Raw genomic sequence first — 24,325 nt, 5'->3', positions numbered from 1 at the left:
AAATTTTCTACCAACAAGATGACAGCAAGACCATCTTTGGTGCACATTGACTCAACTCATCCACAAAACCAGCTACCCATGCAGTAAAGGCTGGTGAAATCCATTAGATGATCATGATCTGGAATCCAAATGCACATTATTCATCAAATAATGTTTGCCTTTTATAATTCAGAAGGAACAAAGTTACAGGCACAACATACAACAATCTGGATGGATATTAGGAAAGATTCTCAACAAGAACAGACTCATTATATAATGAGTACATTAAAAAAAAAAATTCAAAAGTCAGACCTACATGCAAATGTGTAAGTTTATACAACCACATATTTCAAGTGGGAAGTAGTTGAACTGTTTTGGGACAAAGTAGCATAGCAGCTTAGGAGCATATTGCTCAAGTCGAGGCAATTATATGAAATTTTACTGAAAGAAAAACCCAGTCGAATTCAATTGAAACAGAGGAAAAAATCGTTGTAGAGCCTCTCATAGCAGCATGTCTTTCTCCTGAAATGAAGGAAAGCATGAAGCAAATCCAGCGTACCTAAAGAAGTGAGAAGAATAAGAATTAAAGGAGGCTCTTGCATTATTTAAATATAATTGAAGGAATAATGGTCATATATGTACAGAAAAAGACATACCAGGTTCTGTATGTAAAGGATGATTATTCATTCCTTAGAATCCATTAGGATTCCATCAATATTCATTTTACTAGCTAGACAAAATGGATAAAATAAATAAAATTAAAAATCATCCTGGTCAGATGAACACTGAACGATGTCTCAATGAGAAGGATAAGTAGTTCTTCAAGGCAACTTACACAGCTAAGTAGGCATGAAAACTCAGAGGAACGAACTTAGCAGAGTGGAACTGATCTTGAAACTCCACCAAGGTATTGCAAACTTTTTGGCTTGAAAGTTCAATTTGTTTTGTTAGTTTTGAATTTTTCTAAAGTGCTTGAACGAATCTTATGTGCTCATTATTTTTACTCTTTGGATTTCACAATCATTTGGATTGCAGTCATAGTTTATTTGACATTGTTGGCAAAGAGAAGGGTTAGAGAAACTGTTTTGGTGATCTAGTACTCAAGAGCTATGGTCCTTATAAATCACATGATAAGCAGATTTGTGTCTATATTTGATTCCAGGTGGTTCTTATAAGCTTTCAATTCTTTCAGTGAATTGAGAACTAGGCATGTCAAAAGGGTACATCAGCCTTCTCTTTGCATGACTGATTATGAATCACCTCAAAGTGTGGACCAAAAGAGGGAAAACTAAAATCCCCAAAAGAGGGACCAAAAGAGGGAGTGTTTTTGGTGCTTCAAAAGAATCAAACAAGAATTGTTCATTTAATGAAGATGGTGATTGTTTTAAGTTATTAAAAACATATCAACTAGGAAAAATGAGCAAAGATTATTCTGGTTGATGGTGTCCACCAAATCCATTAAAAATTTAAAAGAGCATCCTCCTAAAAGTTCAGTGAAAGAGGAAAAAATTGGTAAAGGAATAAGATCCATACATTCTAATTTGTTGAAAGCAATCTTGTTTGTTGCTTCACCTCCTTATTTGCAAGGATTCATTTAATCACAATGTATGCACATAAGTATTAAGCTTTTCTAAGATTCATACATTATAATTTTGGGAGTGTTAATTTATGAAACTGCAAACCCACATTCTAGAGTTGCATAATTTTGAAGATCAGGGCTTGTTATGAGTTATCCTACTAAAGATGTGATACAGTGCAAGAAGTGTCAACAGGTTGCATTCAAATGAGAATACTTAAACCTAATCACATTCCATCCAACATGAACATTGAGTCTTAGGAGGAGGCCCCATAAGTAGAGGATCTCTCTTTCCTTCTATTGATAGACATGTTCTCTAAGAAATTTTGGCATTGTTTCGTAAAACTTGTGCATTCTCATGAAATCATACACCATGAAGATATACGTCATGGTATATATCAAGATAGAGGCAAAGACACCGACTATCCTAACAATCTTGCACAATGAGATCCAGATATTGGTAGAGACAATGGCCTACATTTACTTTGTGGAGTTCTGTAAGACTTTCAAAGAGGACCCGAGACTATCAGAATTTTTGTTTTGGTATATATTGAGCAAATGTTTGTGATGCTTCCTGTCAATTTGAGCTAGGTGTGGTGAGTTCCAACCCCAGAAAGATTGGTCCAACTCTAGGGAAACTTCACAATATGATGAAAAATTCTAGCTTGCATGTTGGTCATTACTTCAACTCATAGATTGCAACTTCTAATACTTAGTTTATTTAGAGTTTCTAATCTTTAAAACATTATATATGTTAAGATTTTACAATCTTTTAAAGCATGATATATAGAATGATTACCAGAATATCTAAAGATGGCAGAGTACCTCCAGAACTTGTAGTTTGAATGATTTTGCTGGGAATTAGCTGTCACTGTAAGTTCCTCCAAGTCAGGGAAAGCAACCAACCTGGAAAATCAATCAAACACAAAAAAACAGAATTTCTATTCCATCAGCAAGATCATAGGTACATAGTTAAGTATTCAAAAGGACGTGTTCTTTTACTTTCTTTTTGATGCAAGAACAGAAAATGAAAGTTAGGACTACTGGTTCTTCAAATAAGTCATAACAAGAAATCACATATTACAGATCAAAGAGCGCCACTAGGATCATTTAGCATTTGGCAAGGTTTGGTGTGGTATTTTTTTTAATCACAAAACAACAACTTTATTGAAATGAAGTACAGGAAGGATGAGAAACTTATGACAACCAATAAAAACAAAAAATAGAGTATAACATGGTTCACCAAAAATAAAACAAATTAGCAACTTTAACATGAAATAAAAGGAACTATCTAGAGCTTTAAATGAAACTAGATGAACCAAAAAAGGAGTTCGGTTTACAGTCTCAAAGAAAAAAAAGAACAAAAAGAAAAAAGCAGCAGCCAGATATCTGTTTGAACAATTTGACAAACATTTTCGGCAATCCAGAGCAACCTGTTGATTGGTTCTAGTTATTAGTCCAGTTGTTCTATAAGTTGAATAAGATCATTCCAACTATATTTGATCAAGCTCTTTGAACCAAACTTTAAAATGGCTAGAGAAGTTATATGCCCAAAACTCCCTCTAGTTGGCCCACATTATGACAATTGATTACAGAGTTGCGAGTATGACCAGGAAGAAAGCTTGACTGGAGTAGAAGACAATTAAGAAACCTGAGGTGATAAAAAGCCACGAAATTTAGGGTCATACCTTGAACTGGGATACTATCCTGAACTTCCAGGCATGTCTCCTGAAATCTTGCCCACATAATCACTTCCACCAACCACTACCACCTCTTTACCCTTGATTTTTTGCAGATCGGGAAGTTCAAGTTCATTGTAGGTTACTTCAGGGAATACAAAATCTTTTCCTTGATCCTTCTCTCTTAAGTCTTTTGTCCAATGAGATCAAATCAATTGCTTCTTAAGCTGTGAAAGGTCTCGGGGTAACGGACTTGGAAATTGAACTTTCAGAACCTGACAATGGTGAACTTCCACCAATTCTAAGTTTTCATAGGTGAGAATTCCATAGGGATCCCTATTCCATATATACTGCAGTTGTGGGAGATAGTGTAGTACCAATTCATTCAACTGAGTTTCTGTTACATCGTCCAGAATATCTGTCCCTTCCAGATCAAACGCCTCTTTAATTTACCACAATTGGCCAGTTGTTAGATAACTGGCCAATGATACATCAAGCCTGCTTGGGCTAAAGTCCTAGCTAGCATTGGTTTTATCATTGCTTGAGAAACAAGTTTTGATGAAAAATTCTGTCACATTTTAGGTTCTTCCCACTGTGAAACAAGATAAAGGAAATGGAATACTGAAATGTACTTTCCTTTCCCTATCCATTCATGAAATTCTTTTCTTTCAAAACTTTGTTCTAGATCAAGTGCCAAAGGGAAAATTGTTAGAAGATGAGAAGAAAAGGAAATCTAAGAGACAACTGACCTTTTCATGGAAGAGCACTGTAATAAGGATATCATGGTCTCCCGGAACAACCATTCTGAGAGGATGGCTTCCTGGATAGAAACTTGCCAGGCTGGGCAAGGATTTGAGTGAAAGAGAGGTTAATTCAGGAAACTCAATCTTATCAATAACCTCTTCAGCTCCTTCTTCAAGTTCCGTGTAAGGCGAGAAAAGCTTTTTCAGGCAGCCACAGTTATGCACCTCAAAAAATTTCAGGTTCTGTAGGCATAATATTTTTCCAAGAACCTTGTTGCATATATGCTCCAGGTTCTGCAAATCATCTAAAACCAATCGACCCAACTGATTGTCTCCTACATCTTCCTGAACATTCATCACTTCCAGATCAAAAACCTCTGTTAACTTACCACACCTGGCTATTCTAAGAAACTCTAGACTTGGCAGTCGATTCATCACATTGGATGACGAAATATTCAGCAGTTTTTTACAATTTTCTACCCTTGTATCCTTTAGTTTGCTAAAGGAGTTTGCAAGCATAGTGTTGTGCCATATTTTTTTCACATTGTCCAGGCCAGAGACATACAAGAATTCCAAGTTAGGGAATGCAACCTGCAGAGTCCATCCCATCATGTTAATAAAATACTTATAAATTTGTTAATATCACAACGTGTTAGGAAATAGGACATAAAAAGTAAATATGAACAGAACACCAAGCTGGAAGAAATAAATAGATAAAAGAAAACATTTGCATTCATTAATGCTTCATCTTCTTAGCAATTAATCAATAGAGCATGAGGAAAAGCACCAGGAATAAGTTAGGAAGAAGGGAAAACCAAGACTGGTGTGACTGATTTTGCGCTTTTTCATTCAAATGATGCAATAAGACGACTAAAATAGGTACATTTGACAAGGCGGGGACTTGAACTAGACTTCATAGTGGAACCCGGCCCGATGAAACTTTAGCCATTAAGCTGGGATCTTTAAGAAATAATATAGGTATCCTGTTAGGTGTAGTCTTTTACTTTCCATCCCATGAACATCCATGGAGGGAAACTTCACATGATGGTAAATCAGAGATCCATAAAATTTTGTTTTAAATATAAAAGTAGTCATGACTAGAGGTTCCTCGTCACATGGTATTTCCACCAGAAACTGAAGCCAAAAGAAAGAATTTTGTTTAGAAAAAGTTAGTATATTATTATTCAGAAACAACAGAAACTGCAAATAATTCTTTCTTTTTCTACTCTAACCTAATATTTGAAGAGTCAATGGATAAAACATGTTGATTGAAAATGGGGTCATATTAAAAGTCCTCTGATTCCAAATAAGAGACAGAAATCTTTTCTATTAATTAAATCTTTTTTCTTTAAAAAAAAGATATAAGATGTGAAAGGATATCATAGAGACATTCTAACCTCTTCATTGAAGAGCACCCCAGGAGTCCAAGTTCTTAGATAGAAACTTGTTAGGTTGGGTAAAGATAGAAGTGAAAGCTGGGTTGTTTGAGGAAATATAGTCATGTCTGCAACCCCATATTCCACCTTGATGATTTCTTCTATCTGAGAACAATGCTCCACCCATAAGTTGTTAAGTTGCACAAGACCCAACGCCATGGAAGCTGAAAAAAGATACATCAGGCTGTCACAATGCTTCAGCTGTAGGACTCTCAAGTTTTGGAAGAATGAAATTTGCCGAAGGTCCTTATTGCATATATGCCCCAACTGAGGAAGATCAATTAACTTCAGTTCTTCTAACTTTGAGAGCATCCTAGCATTTTCATAATCAGCATGATCAAGTCCTTCAAGATCAAACACTTCTTTTAGTTGATCACATTTTTCCACATTTAGTTTTTCTAAATTCTGTAAACTTGCAATCAAATTGTTTGGAACAACATTCAGTAGGAATGGACACTCCACTTCCAGGATGTGTAGATTGCAAAAAGAGCTCAGCGGAAGTTGGTGATCCCATATCCCCGTCAACTTGGAAAGTCCATAGAGTTTCAAGATCTCCAAGTTAGGAAATGATACCTACAGAGACCCATAAATTGAATTAATTGCAAACTAGTAGACAAGAGGCATATCTTCACATGCCAATGTTCATATATTAACTTGTCCTTTTATTTGCACCATTTCAATTGTTTTACATCAAGTGCCTTCATAACCTTTTTTTTTTTTAATTTATTTATTATTATTTTTCCCAACAAACTCTTTTAAATAATTTATTAACTCCAAAGCATATTATTTTTAAGTCATAGAGTTTAATAATTTTTTATTATTAACTTTAGGGCCTAAAATTATTGCATGTTATGATTTACATAAACTTATGCTATAGCTCATAATTTCCTTCCCATAGTCACATGTTATTACAAACATTTAATTAATCAAGAGTGGGACCACAAAATCATTCAACAAAATAACATCAATTCCCTAAACTTAAAGCTTATTCGGGAGATATTTGATGATGGCTAGAAGAATTTCCTAATAGTTATAAGCGTTATCTTCATAAAAATTAGTTTTTGACAAAATTTTAAAAATATGAAAAATCACTTGAAGTTATTCTTGTATTAAGTTAACTAATTTGACTTAACACTTAAAGTTAAAATAACTTTATGTTGTAATATGAAGTTATTTTATCAAACATGCTTAATCTATTTAATGACATAAATTAAGGTAATAAGTCATTAAGTTGATTTACTAAATACACTATAAAGTTTCATAGTCTTTTAACTTCTTCAAAAGGCTATAATTTAAAAGGCTATAAGTTAAAATCCTTTTCACCAAAGTTACTAACTATGCCCTTACAAACTTTAAGAACTTTTAACCTTTTAAATTAGATTAACAATTGATGAATACTTAAAGAAAAAAAAAGCACTTAAACGTTTTTTTGTTTTTTTTTTGATAGGCAAATAAAAATTTATAAATCTATACCGTTTATTTTATGTGCTCTAATGGCCTATGGCATTATGCTCACCATAGGCTGCTTTATTCTCAAGCTTTTTCAAATTTTCATGGAATTAATTTGTTTTTTTTTTATCCTAAACAACAATTTCATTGCATTGAAATTTTATCGTATTCATGTTAAATTAGTAATAAAAGTATCATGGTCTACTCTTGTTCATGTTTCCTACTTTCTTGTCCAACCATATTGCCACAAATGCATAGAATAATTACTAATTCAACCATGCAATTCATGCATCCATTCTTTTAAACATAAAAAGAGTTTTCTACTATGACAACAATCAATATAAAACAACAAAAATCAAATAAGGAGCTTTTAGGGGTTTTGAAGGAGATTTTCTAGAGGAAATCCAATTTCTGATATGAGAAATTTGCTGAGTAATAGAGGGAAATAAATTGAACCACCATTTGACTTTGAATCCCCTTGCCAAATGTGCAGGAAAAAGAGTTGGAATTATGTGTGTTTGGACAAAGTCCCAGCACAGGATCCATGGAATTTGAAATTTTGAAAGGAAGAATAGTACTTGTGAACAAGAAGTAGGAATCAAATTACTTCCATGCTCAACAAAGTATTTGTATCATTCAAGAATTTCAAGACAAAAAATGTTCTTAATGGCGCCAAAAAATACCCACCACTCTTGGAAGTTTGGAAAATCATTTTGATTTTTCATTTTATTACCCCAGTGGAAAAACCATGAGTGATCAAATGGTTTGAAGAAAAAGTATAGTACCAAGTGTCAATATAATCATGATAATCATATGACTTTAGTCTAAAAGTTTGAGAAAATATTTTGTAAGTATCAAGAGATTGACCCCACATTTTTGGAGAAATAACTTTGTAAATTTTGCATTTTGAATAACAAATATTTGTGGAGGTTTTTTCTAAATTGTTTTAAAGAAAAAACTTCCCATGGGGAATTTTTTTTGAAATATTTGGTTTCCCATATTTTGAAATTTGGAACGGTCCAAGAATTTGTACCTTCATAATATGGGCCTTAGCCACATATTGTTGTGTAGCCTGACTTGAAGAGGTAGTTTGAGAAAAAGTTGGATTGGGCTGATTTGAAGAAATAGTTCCTAAAACTTGGAATTTATTTTAGGTTTGAATGTTGGGTTTTTCTTGCTTAACAGGGTTCATGGCATAGGAAGACTTTGTAGAATGGGTATTGGGCTCTTGAGAGCTCATTATTCTTGTAGAAATTCACATGAAAGAAAATAAAAAAGACAATTTGAAATTTCTTTTATAAATTCAATTTCAAAATCAAAAGAAGACAAAATTGCTTGTCATCTGGCAAAGATTTGTTTTGAAATAATATTTTGAACATTTTTTTTTAAGAATTTATTTTGCACTTTTGCAATCAACTCTTAAGAGAAATTTGCGGTTAAAAATATCATCTTGAAATTTTTGAATGCATATAAAATCTTTTTTTTGACATTTGAATAATTTTCTTGGGAACCACTCCATATGCCAGAAGTAAAACGGACAATGGAGAATTTGCCTTGAAAATCTTGTTTAAGAATGCTGCCATATCCTAAGTTAGAGGCATCTATCTCTATGATAAGAAAAACTTCAGAGTTAAGGATTCCTAAGCAAGGTAAACACTTAACCTATTGTTTGACCATTTTGACTAAGTCGGTGTGTTCCTATGTCCAAGGTTTGAGGTTTTATTTAAGCCTATGAAACAAAGGTTTGATAGTAGTTCTAGGATTTGGGTAGATGTTTGACACATAGATAAGACTTCCTAAGAATCTTTGAAGTTGATTTTTATCCTTAATTTCATCAGGAAATTTGGAGGCCAATTCTATAACTCTTTGAATTGGTTTAACTGTACCTTGGTAAATTTCAAATTCTAGTAATCTAATCCTAGTTTGAAAAAGTTAGATTTTTGGGGTAGAAATTACTAAGCCATTATCTTTGAGAATGTTCATGACGCTATATATGTAGAGACTCCTCTTAACCAAGTAGACACGTTTTAAAGCCGTGAGGGCCCTCTTGGGCCCAAAGCGGACAATATCTACATGGTTGAGTGCGGGTCGTTACAAATGGTATCAGAGCCGATCTCCGACCCCGGTGTGGGGGTTTGTTTGGCTCCGTAAGGGGTGTTTGTCTGTTTGGCCCCGCAATCCCATGGGACACAACGAGGACGTTGTGTCTGCATAGGAGGGTGTTTGTGATGTCCCATATCGGATAGGGGAGAATGTTCCTGGCGCTATATATGTAGAGACTCCTCTTAACCAAGTAGACGCGTTTTAAAGCCGTGAGGGCCCTCTTGGGCCCAAAGCGGACAATATCTACATGGTTAGGAGCAGGTCGTTATAAATGGTATCAGAGCCGATCCCCGACCCCGGTGTGGGGCATTCTTCAAGCCAAAAGACATCACATTTCATACATAATGTCTAAATGGAACAGTGAATGCAATTTTGTATCTGTCCTTTTCTTCAATTTTGATTTGCCAAAATCCAGATTTTAGATCAAATTTTGAAAAGATTGAAGCATTATGGAGGCGATCAATGAGATCCTTCTTATTAGGTAATGGGTACCTAATCCATTGAAGGACTTTATTAAAAGGTTTGTAGTTGATAACAAACCTTGGAGCACCTCTTTCAATCTCAGCAGGTTTGTTAACATAAAAAGCAACACAACCCAAGGAGATCTGCTTTTTCTAATTAGATTTTGCTAGAGGAGATCATTGATTTCCTTTTTAAAAAAATTTAAGAGATTTTTATTCATTTGAATAGGTCTTGCTTCTATTGGAATTTGATTTTCATTAAAACCTTTTTTATAGGGTAGGGAAACATAACGTGTTTTTCTTGCCCAAAATTGATTGGAATGAGAAGAACACAATTGTGCTTCAATATATTTTTTATTTGTTAAATTTATTTGGACAGGTTTTTGAAGAAGATTTTGCTCTATTCTTTTATATTGGATTTCTTGATTTAAATATTTTAAATGTTGTTTTTTGTTTTGAATTAAATTTATTTGATCATCTTGGATTGTTTGAATTTCTTTATTTTTTTATTACACTTAGGAACATAAATTTAATTTCTTGATTATTAAATTTAGTTAAAATTCCTTCATCACTTACTCTAAAAAGGATAGAGTTGAGTTAAAAAGGGAGTTCCTAAGATGATTTGTTGTTGGAGACTATTAACAAGTATAAAAGATGTTTGATAGCAAATATTTTGATTACATACATGTACATTTGAGACTTTGTAGTTTATCTTCATTTTCTTTTTATTAGCATTGACTAAATTTTGAGTAGTTTTTTCCATTTATTTTGTAGGAATTAGTCATTCTCTTATACAATTTAGGTTAGGACCTGAGTCTATTAAGGCAAAGGTATCAAGTTCGAAATCAGGTTCAATCCTATAAGGGTGATTTTAACATACCATTTTTGAGTTTTGACTTATGTTATACTTTGAATAAAGGAATCGGTTTCTTCATTTTTTACTTGGTTATTTGATTGACTATATTCAGGAATATCTTCATCCGAAGGAGAGTCATTCCTATTTGTATTCTCTAAGTTATCAATTCTTTGCTCAACTTTTTTACTTTGTTGTTTTAGTTCGCCAATTTGAATTTTAATTTGACTAACTTCATATTGTAAGCCTTGAAGAGTTGAAGGTTTTGGTTTTAAAAATTTCTTTAAAGCAGTTTTTAAATTATATTGATTATTATTTTTTGAATTTTTTCTTAAATTAAGAATTTTTGTTATATATTCTTGTTGGGTTCGAGGGTCTGTTATTTTGTTTATAACTTCTATTAATAAGTTTTCTTTCCTAGTTAACATGTTTATAAATTTGATATTAAAAAGACAATTCTTTGCACAATCACAGGATGATTGCGCAGAGGAACTATCATATGATGAAAAACTATCTTCTATTAGAAGAAATTCATCATCACTGTTTGAAGAATTTATCTTTTGTTCTTTGAATCTTTTCCTAAGATTTTGATAAGAAGATTCAGAATCAATAGGAATGAGATTTATAATTTGAATCTTAATATCTTCATCTATTTCTAAAATTTGAATTTTCTTTTTTAATGGGCAATTAGGGGCAATGTCTCTCTTTTGTCCACACTTGAAACATTTTGTTTCCCTTTTAAATTTCTTTTTAGGTTGGGAATATTTTTCATTTTTCTTTTGTTTATCATATTTTAAATTCTCTTGGAAATTTTTAATGATATTTCTTTTTATGTTTCTTATCATATTTCTCTCTTTTGATAGAAGGGATAATAGTTTAGGAACAAAAAGATCCTAATTCCTTTTTTAAAATTTTTGAATTGTTGTTTTATTTTGGCATTTATTCTAATTAATGAACACAAATATAAGGCTTCTTGGCTTATGAAGTTTATCAATTCTCCATAAGTTAAGAAGTCATATGGAATTATTCCATCATATTTATCTTTGATTCTACTTTGAACACGTTCACAAAGAGATTTTTGGGAGACCATGCAAAAACCTTTCCTTCCAATAGGATTGGTTTGCATTAGTCCTTGTATATACCTTAGAAAGGTATACATCTTTATACCATCTAAAATCTCCTAAAGTTTGACATCTAAGATTTGACAAGATTTCAGAAGTTATTTCTTGGAAAATTGTTGGTTCTTGATTACTACCCAAAAAGTTCTATTTTACACCTTTAAGTCATTATGTTTTAAGCACTTTTGTGTAGTAATTCTTCATCTTTATTCCAATTGGCATGTTAAGGACCTAGCAATGACTTCTAATCATATTTGTGGCTAGTTTTAGTGTTTTGACATCTTTTTGGATCATTAAGACAAGCCAACCAAAGAAGAAAAGCAAAGAAAAGCAAAGAGAAGCAAGGAGGAAAACAGAGGACAGCAGCTGCAGTCTTCTTTGGCACTTTTGGAGCACTTCCCGAAATCCATTTTTTACATACTATATACCATTTCAAAGCTCAGGAAGTCAAGAATCCAACTCTTCAAACCGTGTACGATTTGGAGCTGAAACGAGGAAGATATGGCCTTCGGAAGACAACTGCTCCAGGTGTGCGAATGGTGTGCGAAATTCGTACACCCCCTTAGCTGTGCGAATGGTGTGCGAATGGTGTGCCAAATTCGCACACCCCCTTAGCTGTGCGAATGGTGTGCGAAACTCGCACACCCCCCTCAGGTGTGCAAAAATTCGCACACCCCATGCGTGGTGCGAATTTTCCTCTGTTTTTGCCGACTCCACTTTAGATATTTTCTTTTGTATTTTTTGATGTAATTTCCTTTCTTCTCCTTGTAACAAGCCAATCACAAGCTTTGCTTTTGTAAAAACTATATAAGGGGTGGAAATCACCTCTTGAAGATGTATCATGCGTGTTATGTTTTACACTTAGAAATATACAGAGCTCTCTCGTTTTCTATTTTCTCTTTACTATTTTCTTTTTCTTGGAAGCCAAACAACCTCTGAGGATGTTTTCTCAGAGGATGAGAGGCTAAACTCTTGGTTTCTTGGAGCGATGGAAGCCAGGTGAAAAGTCCAGATGCAAAGGTGGAAAACGCTCGTGCCTTAAATACAGGTAGTTGAAGTTCATAAATGGCTTTTAAATCCAAAGTTTTGCTTTAAATCCCTTAGAATCACTTTGAATGGCCAATACATGGTAAGCTTCAGGTCTCTGTGGATGCTTATTGCTAGATCTATATCAGTCCATTAGTTATCATGTACGAGCCATTGGAAAGTGGTTCAAGGTGAAGACCCATAGTGTCTAAAGCCATTAATGGACCTTGACTACCATTTCTATTGACCTTTTATGGATTAAATCTTCATTGTTAAACCTATACCGGTTTGGGAAATAACTATAGGTTAAATCCCTAATGCGAGGAGAAAAATCCGGAATTTTCCACTATGCATTCTAAACTTGATCCTAGCAATCCTTAGCTCCGAGAAACTTTCTTTCTTCCATTTTTAATTAGTTTATGTTAATTTAGTTTCAAACACTTTCAAAACAAATTTTATTTTCTTTTAAACTTTAAGTTTTTGATAAAGGAAATCATTGAATCCAATTTCTAATCTCGAGTATATCACTGGTAGAATGAAAACCCATCCCAGAGTTCAACCCTAGAGCCACTATACTATAGTAGCTTTGCTACACTAGTGTGAGGTCATAGGTTTTATAAATGTTTTTGATTAAATGACCCGACTGGATTTACAATCGCGAATCAAAATGGCGCCGTTGCCGGGGATGGTGCCACGATACAGTGATACAACCTTTTAGAGGTTACTTGTGATTTTCATCACAAGTTTGGTGAATTCCTTTTTCACTAACTTTATTTTCTTTCTTTTGATTGTAGAATTTCTTTTGTTTTCTTTCTAACCTTAACTTTCTTCTAGTTTTCTTTTGTTTTTGTTGTATTTGTTTTGTTTTCAGGTAAGTAGTGATTTGTGCATGCCCTATTGGATTCGGGACCAAGAGGGAAGATTAGTAAGGATTGAGAATCCTCAAGACACAGAGTTGGATATCTGTGTAAACATCATGGACCCTCCACAAGAGGATCAGAATTCTCAACAAGGTCAAGGGGGTAATCCAAATGCATATCTATCCATGAGGGATAGAATGCACCCACCAAGGATGAGTGCACCCTCATGCATCATACCTCCTCTTGAGCAGCTGATTATAAGGCCCCATATTGTGCCCCTTCTACCAAATTTCCATGGAATGGAGAGTGAGAATCCATATGCCCACATCAAGGAGTTTGAGGAGGTGTGCAATACTTTTAGAGAGGGAGGAGCTTCAATAGACTTGATGAGACTCAAGCTATTCCCTTTCACTTTGAAGGACAAGGCAAAAATATGGCTTAATTATTTAAGGCCAAGGAGCATAAGGAATTGGGTTGATCTTCAGGCTGAATTTTTGAAGAAATTTTTCCCCACCCATAGGACCAATGGGTTGAAGAGGCAAATCTCAAACTTTTCTGCAAAAGAAAATGAGAAGTTCCATGAATGTTGGGAAAGGTATATGGAGGCCATCAATGCTTGTCCTCATCATGGCTTTGATACATGGCTCTTGGTGAGCTATTTCTATGATGGAATGTCTTCCTCCATGAAGCAAATTCTTGAAACCATGTGTGGGGGAGATTTTATGAGTAAGAATCCGGAAGAAGCCATGGATTTTTTAAGTTATGTATCTGAGGTAACAAGAGGATGGATGAGCCCAACTCAAAGGAATTGGGAATGATGAAAGCTCCTGTAAATCCAAAGGGTGGAATGTACATGTTAAGTGAAGACATGGACATGAAAGCTAAGGTGGCAACAATAGCAAGGAGGTTGGAAGAACTTGAGTTGAAAAAGATACATGAAGTCCAAGCCATTTCCGAGACTCAAGCCCATGCCATGCCATGTACCATTTGCCAATCATGTGACCATGTGGTAGATGAGTGCCCAACCATGCCAGCTATGAGGGAGATGTTAGGTGATCAAGCCAATGTTGTGGGGCAATTTAGGCCTAACAACAATGCACCTTATGGAAACACCTATAATTCAAGCTGGAGAAACCATCCAAATTTTTCTTGGAAACCAAGACCACCTCCATACCAACCACAAGCCCAAACTCAAGCACCTCAACAAACCTCTTCAGTGGAGCAAGCCATTGCAAACCTAAGCAAAGTCATGAATGACTTTGTGGGTGAACAAAGGGTAATCAACTCCCAATTGCACCAAAAGATTGAGAATGTTGAGAGTTCTCTAAATAAGAGAATGGATGGGATGCAAAATGATCTATATCAGAAGATAGATAATATTCAATACTCCATCTCTAGGCTTACCAACCTCAACACAGTGAATGAGAAAGGAAAGTTCCCCTCTCAACCAAGCCAAAATCCAAAGGGTGTTCATGAAATTGAAACCCAAGAGGGGGATTCTTCAAAGTTGAGGGAGGTCAAAGCTGTGATCACCTTGAGGAGTGAAAGGAGGTTGATCAACCCTTGCCTAAGGTGAGGCAAGATGAAGAACTCTTGACAAAGAAAACCTTGGTTAAGAGAGCAATAACCAAGAAGAGGAGAGTGGGAAGAAAAGTGCATCCAAATCAAGCATTGAAGAAGAGCCGAGGATAGTGATTAAAGAAATATGATGAAGAAACATATGCCTCCCCCTTTCCTCAAGCTTTACATGGAAAGAAGAAATCAAGAATTCATCAGAAATTCTTGAAGTCTTGAGACAAGTGAAGGTGAATATACCCTTACTTGATATGATCAAGCAAGTCCCCACATATGCAAAGTTTCTAAAGGACTTGTGCACGGTCAAGAGAGGGCTACATGTGACAAAGAATGCATTCCTCACTGAGCAAGTAGTGCTATCATTCAGAGTAAGTCTCCAGTTAAGTATAAAGATCCGGGTTGCCCCACCATTGCAGTCAACATTAGAGGGACACTTGTGGAGAAAGCTTTACTAGACTTAGGGGCAAGTGTGAATTTGCTCCCATACTCTGTGTACAAGCAACTGGGACTTGGAGGATTGAAGCCCACAGCCATCATCTCTCCTTAGCTGATAGGTCTGTCAAAATCCCAAGGGGGGTGATAGAGGATGTTCTAGTGCAAGTGGACAAATTCTACTATCCCGTGGATTTTGTTGTGCTTGATACCGATCCACTGTTATGGAAGCCAATTACGTGCCATCATCCTTAGAAGACCTTTCCTGGCTACCTCTAATGCCGTCATCAATTGTAGATGGGTGATGCAGCTCACATTTGGAAACTGACCTTGGAATTAAACATATTCCATCTTTGCAAGAGCATCTTCACCAGAAGAGGATGAAAGATTGGAGGAGGTGTGCCTGATCAACACCTTGGTTGAAGAGCATTGTGACAAGACTTAGAAGAGAGCTTGAATGAAAGCCTTGAAGTGCTTGAAGAAGGTTACTGAACCCTTTGATGTGCTAGCTACCATGTCTCCTTAGAGGAGACGGAAAGAGATCTTACCACTGTCAATAAGGAGGACTCACAAGGAGCAGCTATGGAGGACCTCCAAAGCTTGTTTTGAAGCCACTTCCTGTTAATTTGAAGTATGCATATTGGAGGAAGATGAGAAATGTCCAGTGGTGGTCTCTTCAAATCTCACAAGTGATCAGAGGATAGTCTTTTGGGAGTCCTTAGAAAATGCAAGAAAGCCATTGGATGGCAAATTTCTGATCTGAGAGGATTAGTCCTTTGGTGTGCACCCACCATATCTACATGGAGGAAGATGCAAAACCAGTGAGGCAACCCCAGAGGAGGTTGAATCCTCACATGCAGAGGTGGTGAGGGGTGAAGTTCTGAAGCTACTACAGCAGGGATCATATATCCCATTTCAGATAGCTTGTGGGTGAGCCCCACCCAAGTAGTTCCAAAGAAATTGGAATCACTGTGATCCAGAATGAGAAAGGGGAGGAAGTCTCTACACGTCCTACCTCAGGATGGAGGGTGGTATAGACTACAGGAGGTTGAATTCAGTGACTAGAAAGGACCATTTTCCCATTGCCTTCATGGACCAAGTCCTTGAGAGAGTCTCAGGACATCCTTTCTACTGTTTTCTAGATGGTTACTCGGGGTAACTTCCAAATAGAGATTGATTTGGAAGATCAAGAAAGACAACCTTCACATGCCCTTTGGTACTTTTGCGTATAGGAGAATGCCCTTTGGTTTATGTAATGCTCCTGAACCTTCCAAAGATGTATGCTAAGCATCTTCAGTGATATGGTAGAACGCATCATGGAAGTCTTCATGGATGACATCACTGTTTATGGAGTTCTTTTGAGGAGTGTTTGTTGCACTTAGAAGCAGTTTCCACAGATGTATTGAGAAAGACATAGTGCTAAATTGGGAGAAGTGCCATTTTATGGTACAACAAGGCATTGTCTTAGGACATATAATCTCCAAAAATGGCATTGAGGTAGATAAGGCAAAGGTGGAGCTAATTGTTAAGTTGCCACCTCCCACAAATGTTAAAGGAATTAGGCAATTCCTAGGACATGCCGGGTTCTATAGGAGGTTCATTAAGGATTTCTCAAAAATCTCAAAGCCTCTTTGTAACTCTTGGTAAAGGATGCTAAGTTTGTGTGGGATGAGAAGTGTTAGAGAGTTTTGAGGAATTGAAGCAATTCCTCACAACTGCACCAATAGTGAGAGCCCCAAATTTGGAAATTACCTTTTGAGGTAATGTGTGATGCAAGTGATCTTGCTATGGGGGCTGTTTTGGGGCAAAGAGAGGATGGAAAGCCCTATGTGATTTATTACGCGAGCAAAACTTTGAACGAGGCTCAAAGGAACTACACAACTACTGAGAAGGAGTTGTTGGCAGTAGTTTTTGCCTTGGATAAGTTTCGTGCCTATTTAGTAGGGTCCTCTATAGTGGTGTTCACTGACCATTCCGCTTTGAAGTACTTGCTAACCAAGCAAGATGCCAAGGCAAGATTGATAAGATGGATCCTTTTGCTCCAAGAATTCAATCTCCAAATCTGGGATAAAAAGGGAGTAGAAAATGTGGTACCTGACCATTTGTCAAGACTTGTGATAGCACATGACTCACATGGTCTGCCTATCAATGATGACTTTCCTGAGGAGTCTCTCATGTCAATAGATGTAGCTCCTTGGTATTCTCACATTGCAAATTACTTGGTTACTGGGGAAGTTCCAAGCGAGTGGAGTGCCCAAGACAAGAGGCATTTCTTTGCTAAGATCCATGCCTATTATTGGGAGGAGCCTTTTCTCTTCAAATATTGTGCGGATCAAATCATAAGGAAATGTGTTCCTGAACTAGAGCAATCAGGAATTCTTTCCCATTGCCATGATAGTGCATGTGGAGTCATTTTGCCTCCCAGAAAACAGTATGAAAGTGATCTAATCAGGGTTTTGTGGCTCTCTCTTTTCAAGGATGTCACTCTATGTGCAAAGGATGTGATCGGTGTCAAGGCTTGGTAAGCTTACACGCCGAAATATGATGCCCTTGAAACCCATTTTGATAGTGGATGTCTTTGATGTTGGGGGATAGACTTCATGGGACCATTTCCAATGTCATTTGGACATTCATACATTTTGGTGGAGTGGATTATGTCTCTAAGTGGGTGGAAGCAATCCCATGTAGGAGCAATGATCACAAGGTGGTTCTTAAATTCCTCAAGGACAACATCTTGGCAAGATTTGGAGTGCCTAAGGCCATTATAAGTGATGGAGGAACCCACTTTTGCATAAACCTTTTGAGACTCTTCTAGCCAAATATGGGGTTAGCACAAGGTGGCTACACCTTATCACCCTCAAACAAGTGGCCAAGTTGAGTAGCCAACCGGGAGATCAAGAATATATTAATGAAGGTGTGAATGTGAATAGGAAGGATTGGTCTATTAAGCTCCTAGATTCCTTATGGGCGTATAGACCGCTTACAAGACCATTCTTGGAATGTCTCCTTATCGCCTTGTTTATGGCAAAGCGTGCCATCTTCCAGTGGAGATTGAATACAAAGCATGGTGGGCAATCAAGAAGCTCAACATGGATTTGACAAGAGCCGGGTTGAAAAGATGTTTGGATTTGAATGAATTGGAGGAAATGAGGAATGATGCTTACCTCAATTCAAAATTGCAAAGAAGAGGTTGAAGAAATGGCATGATCAATTGTAAATCAGAAGAATTTTGCAAGGGGCAAAGAGTCTTGCTTTATGACTCTAAGCTTCATCTTTTTCCGGGAAAATTGAAATCAAGATGGACGGGCCCTTTCATAATTCATGAGGTGCAACCAAATGGAGTAATGGAACTACTCAACTTCAATAGCACTCGAACTTTCAAAGTGAATGGGCATCGTCTCAAGCCCTTTATCGAATCTTTTTCCCGAGACAAGGAAGAATTCATCCTCCTTGATCCACCTCCAACATGAAAACACTTGGTTCATGGTTGAACTTAGTCTCTCCAAAGACTAAAAAGTTCATCCTTTTTTTTTTCTTTTCTTTTAAGTTGATTTTAGTTTAATCTAGTGTTTTCTTGTATTTATGCATGTTTTGATTTCTATTTTTGACGTTAAATTCATTCTAATGTGGTTTGAATTGTTTTTTTTTTGTGTTAACATGTAGGTAGGAAGGCTTGAAGAATGAAGTCTTGGTGAAAACAAGGGAAAACAGGGGAGAAAAATCAAGATTCAGCAAAATTCGCACACCATTTTCCCCTGTGCGAAAATTTCGCACACCCCCCTACCCTGTGCGAATTTGCTTTTCCACCAACTTTCAAAATTGCATGCTCTCGGTCCCTTCCCAAAAGCCCAGTGCGAATTTCACAGGTATGCGAACCTTGTGCGAATTCGTTTTTTGCGCCAATTTTCAAAACCATGCTCTCTGTCTTGGAGAATCACAGGTATGCGAAATTTTCGCACACCATTTTTCCCTATGCGAAATTTCCATTTTCTCTTTAAAAACCATGTTCTCCTCTCCAAAGTCTTAGCTTCTTCTTCAATTCTCTCAAAATCTCTCTTCCGATCACCCACTTCCATCCACAAAGCTCCTTTCCTTCATCATCCATCATCATCCACACCACCATGGCAGCCATTATCCATAGCTCCACTCCATAGCCGTGGCATCCACTATTCACCACTTTCCATTTTCGGCAATCCACCTCCTTCCACCATCAAAATCCTTTCAAATCTTCACCCAACACTCTAAATCCATCCATAATCCAATCCCAACCTTGTTCTTGCCAAACCAAAGCCTAAACCATAAGCATTCAAGCCATGGTTTCTTCATAAGAAACCCATTGCCGCCGGCCATGGGAGCTCCCAATCTTCAATTTTCCTCTTGAAAAGCTCTAATTTCCAAGCCTATTCACCATGACAAATCTTTTTCATACCTAAGCCAATTTTTCCCACCCTCAAAGGCCACAAATTTTCACCATCTCAAACAAGCCACAATTCTTCAAACGCGCGGGTGAATAGTACCCTGTGCGAAAATTTCGCACACCCCCTTGAGGTGTGCGAAACTCGCACACCCCCTTGAGGTGTGCGAAACTCGCACACCCCCCCTCCCCTGTGCGAAAATTTCGCACACCACCCCCCCTGTGCGAAAATTTCAGCTTCTCCATCCCTACCTTCCCTAATACCGAGCCTCTAAGCCTCATTTCATCACTTCATCATGCCTAAGACCCGAGGAGGACATACCTCAGCTCCCCACAGCAGTCAGAGTGCCGTCCCTGTGCGGGCCCCACTAGATGCACCCTCACATTTACCTGATTCTGCCCCTCAGAGCAGATACCATACGAGGAGAGCATCTGCCACGTCTGTGGCCCCTACACAAATTCCACCTTGGAGTCCTCCTACAAAGAAAGCCAAGACTTCAAAGCCAGGAGAGTCCTCCAGAGCACCTCGGGATTCACAGTCTCAGCCTTCTTCCGCCAGGCGCCCTAGACCCAGCTTGCCCATTGAGGGCAACTCCGATTGCCGATCGAGAACTTTCATGTCGAGGCATATTTTGATCGCTCTCTTATGCGACAGCAACCTGAGTTGCGGGATTCATACCGCCTACTTGAGAGGTACCATCTTATACCCTTTATGACTCTGCTCCAGTTCTTTTATCCTCGAGTAGCTTTAGACTTTTACCAGTTTATGACTACTCGTGGCGTCCCGGTACCAGCCTCGATCCTTTTTACCATTGATGGACGCCAGGGTATTTTGGGGCTAGACAGATTGCCGATGCCTTCCATATCCTTTTGCACCAGCAGATCCGCTACATTTAGACGCTGGGCCCCACTTTTTGAGTGGGACATGGTTCGTATCCTATCTCGAGGACATCTTCCCAGAGGACCATTTTGAGGAGAGAGCTTCCCCCAGAGATGCTCCTAGTTGATGTGGTGCTTCGCGCCAATCTTTTTCCTCTTCAGCATAAAGTGCAGAGGCGAGGGCCATTATGGAGGCATTATTCTGTATCTCTGAGGGCTATTACTTTGGCCCCCATCATTTGATTATGGCCACCCTCCTCCATTTGAGGAGAAGGTGCATACGCGGCGTCTTGCGAGGGCAGACTCCATTCCTTTACTTTTCCCTCGGCTGCTATGCCATGTTTTGGCGCATATGGGTTTTCCTGCAGACTCTCATTCTGAGACCCGCCACCATTGTCGAAAGAGCTTCTCTCTTGACCAATGGACTTAGATTTGGCTCCATCGCCAGTCCCAGAACTTCCCGAGCCAAGGGAAGTCCCTCCTGCTCCGTCCACTTCAGCTCCTTCACAGCCAGTACCAGAGGCACGATCATCTGATGCCCCACCTGTTGTTCCTTCTACATCAGAGCCGCCCATTACTATCCCTGGTGCAGAGTATCGTGCCTTGCTCGCTTCTTTCCAGACTTTGACCACTACTCAGACGGCCATTATGGAGCGGATGGACCACTTCCAGCTTCAGTAGGACCAGCAGACTCTCATTCTCCGTGAGATTCAGCAGCACCTTGGTCTTTCACCACCAGCTCCACCTGTAGCGGTTCCTTCTACAGTTGCAATGGAGGACCCCTCCTATCCACCAGAGGAGCCTACTACTTGATCATACGATCACTCCTCTCCCTTTTTTGTATCTATATGCTACGTTTTTGGATGTCTTATATATTTTGGACCACTTTTATACTGGGATTGGATGTATTTCATGTTTATCTTGTATATTGTACTCTCTTAGTTTATATAGACATCTTCTCTTTTTGTGTATTTTAGCTATTCCATTTTATTTCCTCTATTCATCACTCTTATGATTTTTCTTTTCTTTTGCAACATGTGGTTTCTCCTGTTCATTCAGACTCCCTTACTATCAGGAGGCATCACTTCCTCCCTTTTATTATCTCTTGCTTTTGGAACATTGAGGACAATGTTCATCCTAGTTGGGGGGAGAATTGAGGAAGTAATTTGTTGAATTTTTTTGGTTAAGTTATTTTGCTAACAAATTTTTTTGCAAACTCTCTTTGTTTTCTCAAAGATAAATTCTCAAAAGTAAATGGGAGGAATTAAATTCTTATCTTATTGCCATAGTCTCAGAGTTTGTATTATGCTTATTAAAGTTGATAAATTGTTGAAGCTCCTTTTGATTTCAATCTTAAGTCTTCCACTCTAATCTTTTCACACACTGAACACATTAGATTCCAGTTATAAGATGGAAACTTTCTCACCCCCTGATTCATGCCTAATTGGTGTCTCAGCTGATTTGTGTCCAGCTGGTGCTCCTTGATGGCGGGAGTAATCAACAATATTTATAACCTATAACACCATGAACTAGGGTAGCAAATACAAAGCTACTATAGCATAGTGGCTCTAGGATCGTTCCACTGGGAAGGGTACTCAAGTTGAAAATGATACCAATTCAAAGTGAATTGGTGCTGTTTCATTTCAAGATTAGCTTAAGAAATAAAACACAAACTTTGGTTGGAAAAGGTTTGGACTTAGATTAACAACACAACGAGTGATGAAAATAACTTAAGAAGAAAACATTCCTTGGAGATTCAGGTTTACAGGGGAGGTTCCTCATGCAAAAGCATAGCTCCGGTCAGTTGGTTCATTTCCTCACATTAGAGAATTAACATAAAGTCAATTCTCTAATAGGTGCTGCACAAATGCATCCCTCAATTGGATTTCAGCTTTAATTTTCTCACTGATGCAACTTGCAATAGTTTGAGCCTCTCACTTAGCCTTTACCATTCAAGGTGATCTTTAACCTTGGATTACCCGTCTAAAGCTCGCAAGAGGTAACTAATGGATGTCTCCTAAGAGTCCAAAAGCTTACCAAGTGTTGGCTATTCTAGAAAATCCTACCTTCAAGTCACCTACCAGAGGCTCGCAAGGGGTAAACTAGTGCATCTCCATGGTTAGAGATCACTTGCCTTACCAAGTGTTGGCCCAGGTGACTCCAAGGTGTTTTAAGTTAACTAAAAACATTAGAAATCATTCACGGGACACACTCTCTATTCATTCATAGCTGAAACCACAAAGCTTCTGATTGAAGCACTTGGAACCTTTCCCGACAACCTTAACTCCAAGGAGCTAAAAAGCTTAGCTACTCATTCTCTGGGGAAAGCTCCTCAAAGAGTGCATAACTTAGTAAAATAAGTAAAAACACAATCAAAGTGAGAAGGTAAAGCAGAGCTCAAGCCCAAGCTCTGTGTATTTCTTCCTTTGAAATTTACAAAAGGTTCATCACTCTAACACACTCAGAACAGGCTCCTCGGGCTCCCTTTTAAACCAAAATTACACTTACAGCTATTACCTTGATATTTTTGCCAAATTCCTAACTTAAAAACTAAGGAATTCTATCACTGGTGGTTTACAAGGAGAATTTGGGCATTTAGGCAACAAAAATCTAATGAAAAATATATCCAAGTGTCGGTTACAAATATCGGGAAGCACTAGGGACCACTTCGCAGGTGAAAAGTGAGGTCTGCGAAATTTCGCAGGTGCACAAGAAGGGCTACGAAATTTCTTCATAGCAACCAGCTGATTCAACACCTTTGCAAAGTGGACTTCCATCTTGTGGTGTTTGGCTTCCATCGCGGCGTGAAGCTTCAGGGGAAATCCATAGCACTGTGCAAAAAGGCTGCGAAATCACTTCGCAACAAAATGGTGATTTCACAGCACTTTTCTGAAGCCTTCCTTCAGCTTGGAGTAGTTATCTTCCAAAGGCTGTAACTTCCTCATTTCAGCTCCAAATTGCACACGGTTTGAAGCATTGGATTTTTGACTTCCTAAGCTTTCAAATGACATATTGTATGCATAAATTGGACATCAGGAAGTACTCCAAAAGTGGCTGCAGTGACTGTCATCAAGAATGCTCCATGACTAATTTCTCTTTGCTTCCCCTTGCATTTCCACTTTGCTTATGGCAAAAGATCTTCAAAGCTTCTATTCTTCCTGCCTCTGAGCTTCCCATTGTTTTCCAAGGATTCCATATAACTCTCCTCAATCTCATAATGCTTTGGTGATCAAAATACTAACAAAAACACCAAAACTTACACAATTTGATTAGAATTGATTGAAAGGGGCCTTAACATGCTAATTGGGTTAAAAGGCACTAACTACTACTCAAAAGTGTTTAAAAGGATTAATTAAAAGCTATCAAATAGCACTTTTTGAGTAGTAATCACCCCCTAAACTTAGGAAATTTTCGACTTGGTGCCATTGACTTCATTCTATTAGTGTTGGGACACCTTATAAAAGGCCAATGTGTCTTATGAATAATTTTTGCTTCACTTGCTTTGAAACCCGAGCAAGGTCCGAGGGGTATATGGTGAAAATCTTTAAAGCCTGGTGCCCTAAGCCTTTGCTGGTTGGGAGTCGCCGACCTCAATGCTCGTTATATGGGTGGATGGGTGGAGTATTTATTTAAAAAAAAAAAAAAAAAAAAGGTGTGTTCTTAGCCTTTTATATATGAGTTAGTGTTGCTAAAGTTAGAGAAAAACCTTAGTTGGGGGGAGAATATAGTTTGGCATACTATA

At 37.6% G+C, this 24,325-nt stretch overlaps 1 protein-coding gene and 1 long non-coding RNA gene across 3 annotated transcripts in view; both read right to left on the bottom strand.

Annotated features, from left to right (window-relative positions):
- Window positions 1-347: 347 nt before the first annotated feature.
- LOC117931008 lies at window positions 348-3,691 on the bottom strand. 2 transcript variants are annotated; one of them, XR_004653961.1, is made up of 3 exons: window positions 3,244-3,691; window positions 2,355-2,461; window positions 348-538 (listed from the first exon to the last, which is right to left on the bottom strand). It is a non-coding gene; the product is annotated as an uncharacterized LOC117931008 (long non-coding RNA). The 2 variants fall into 2 exon arrangements; XR_004653960.1 differs by having other exon boundaries at window positions 2,381-2,461.
- Window positions 3,692-3,805: 114 nt separating this feature from the next.
- The window catches only part of LOC117930595, a 64,545-nt gene continuing 44,025 nt past the window's right edge, over window positions 3,806-24,325 (bottom strand). The window contains exons 9-11 of the mRNA XM_034851230.1: window positions 5,375-5,986; window positions 3,984-4,568; window positions 3,806-3,826 (exon numbers count right to left, since the gene is read on the bottom strand). Coding sequence (XP_034707121.1) covers window positions 3,806-3,826; window positions 3,984-4,568; window positions 5,375-5,986 — 1,218 coding nt within the window. The remainder of the gene's footprint in view (window positions 3,827-3,983; window positions 4,569-5,374; window positions 5,987-24,325) is intronic.

This window comes from Vitis riparia, chromosome 14 (genome assembly GCF_004353265.1).
Source record: "Vitis riparia cultivar Riparia Gloire de Montpellier isolate 1030 chromosome 14, EGFV_Vit.rip_1.0, whole genome shotgun sequence".
Lineage (NCBI taxonomy): Eukaryota > Viridiplantae > Streptophyta > Magnoliopsida > Vitales > Vitaceae > Vitis > Vitis riparia.
This window is presented reverse-complemented; position numbering and strand designations above follow the sequence as displayed.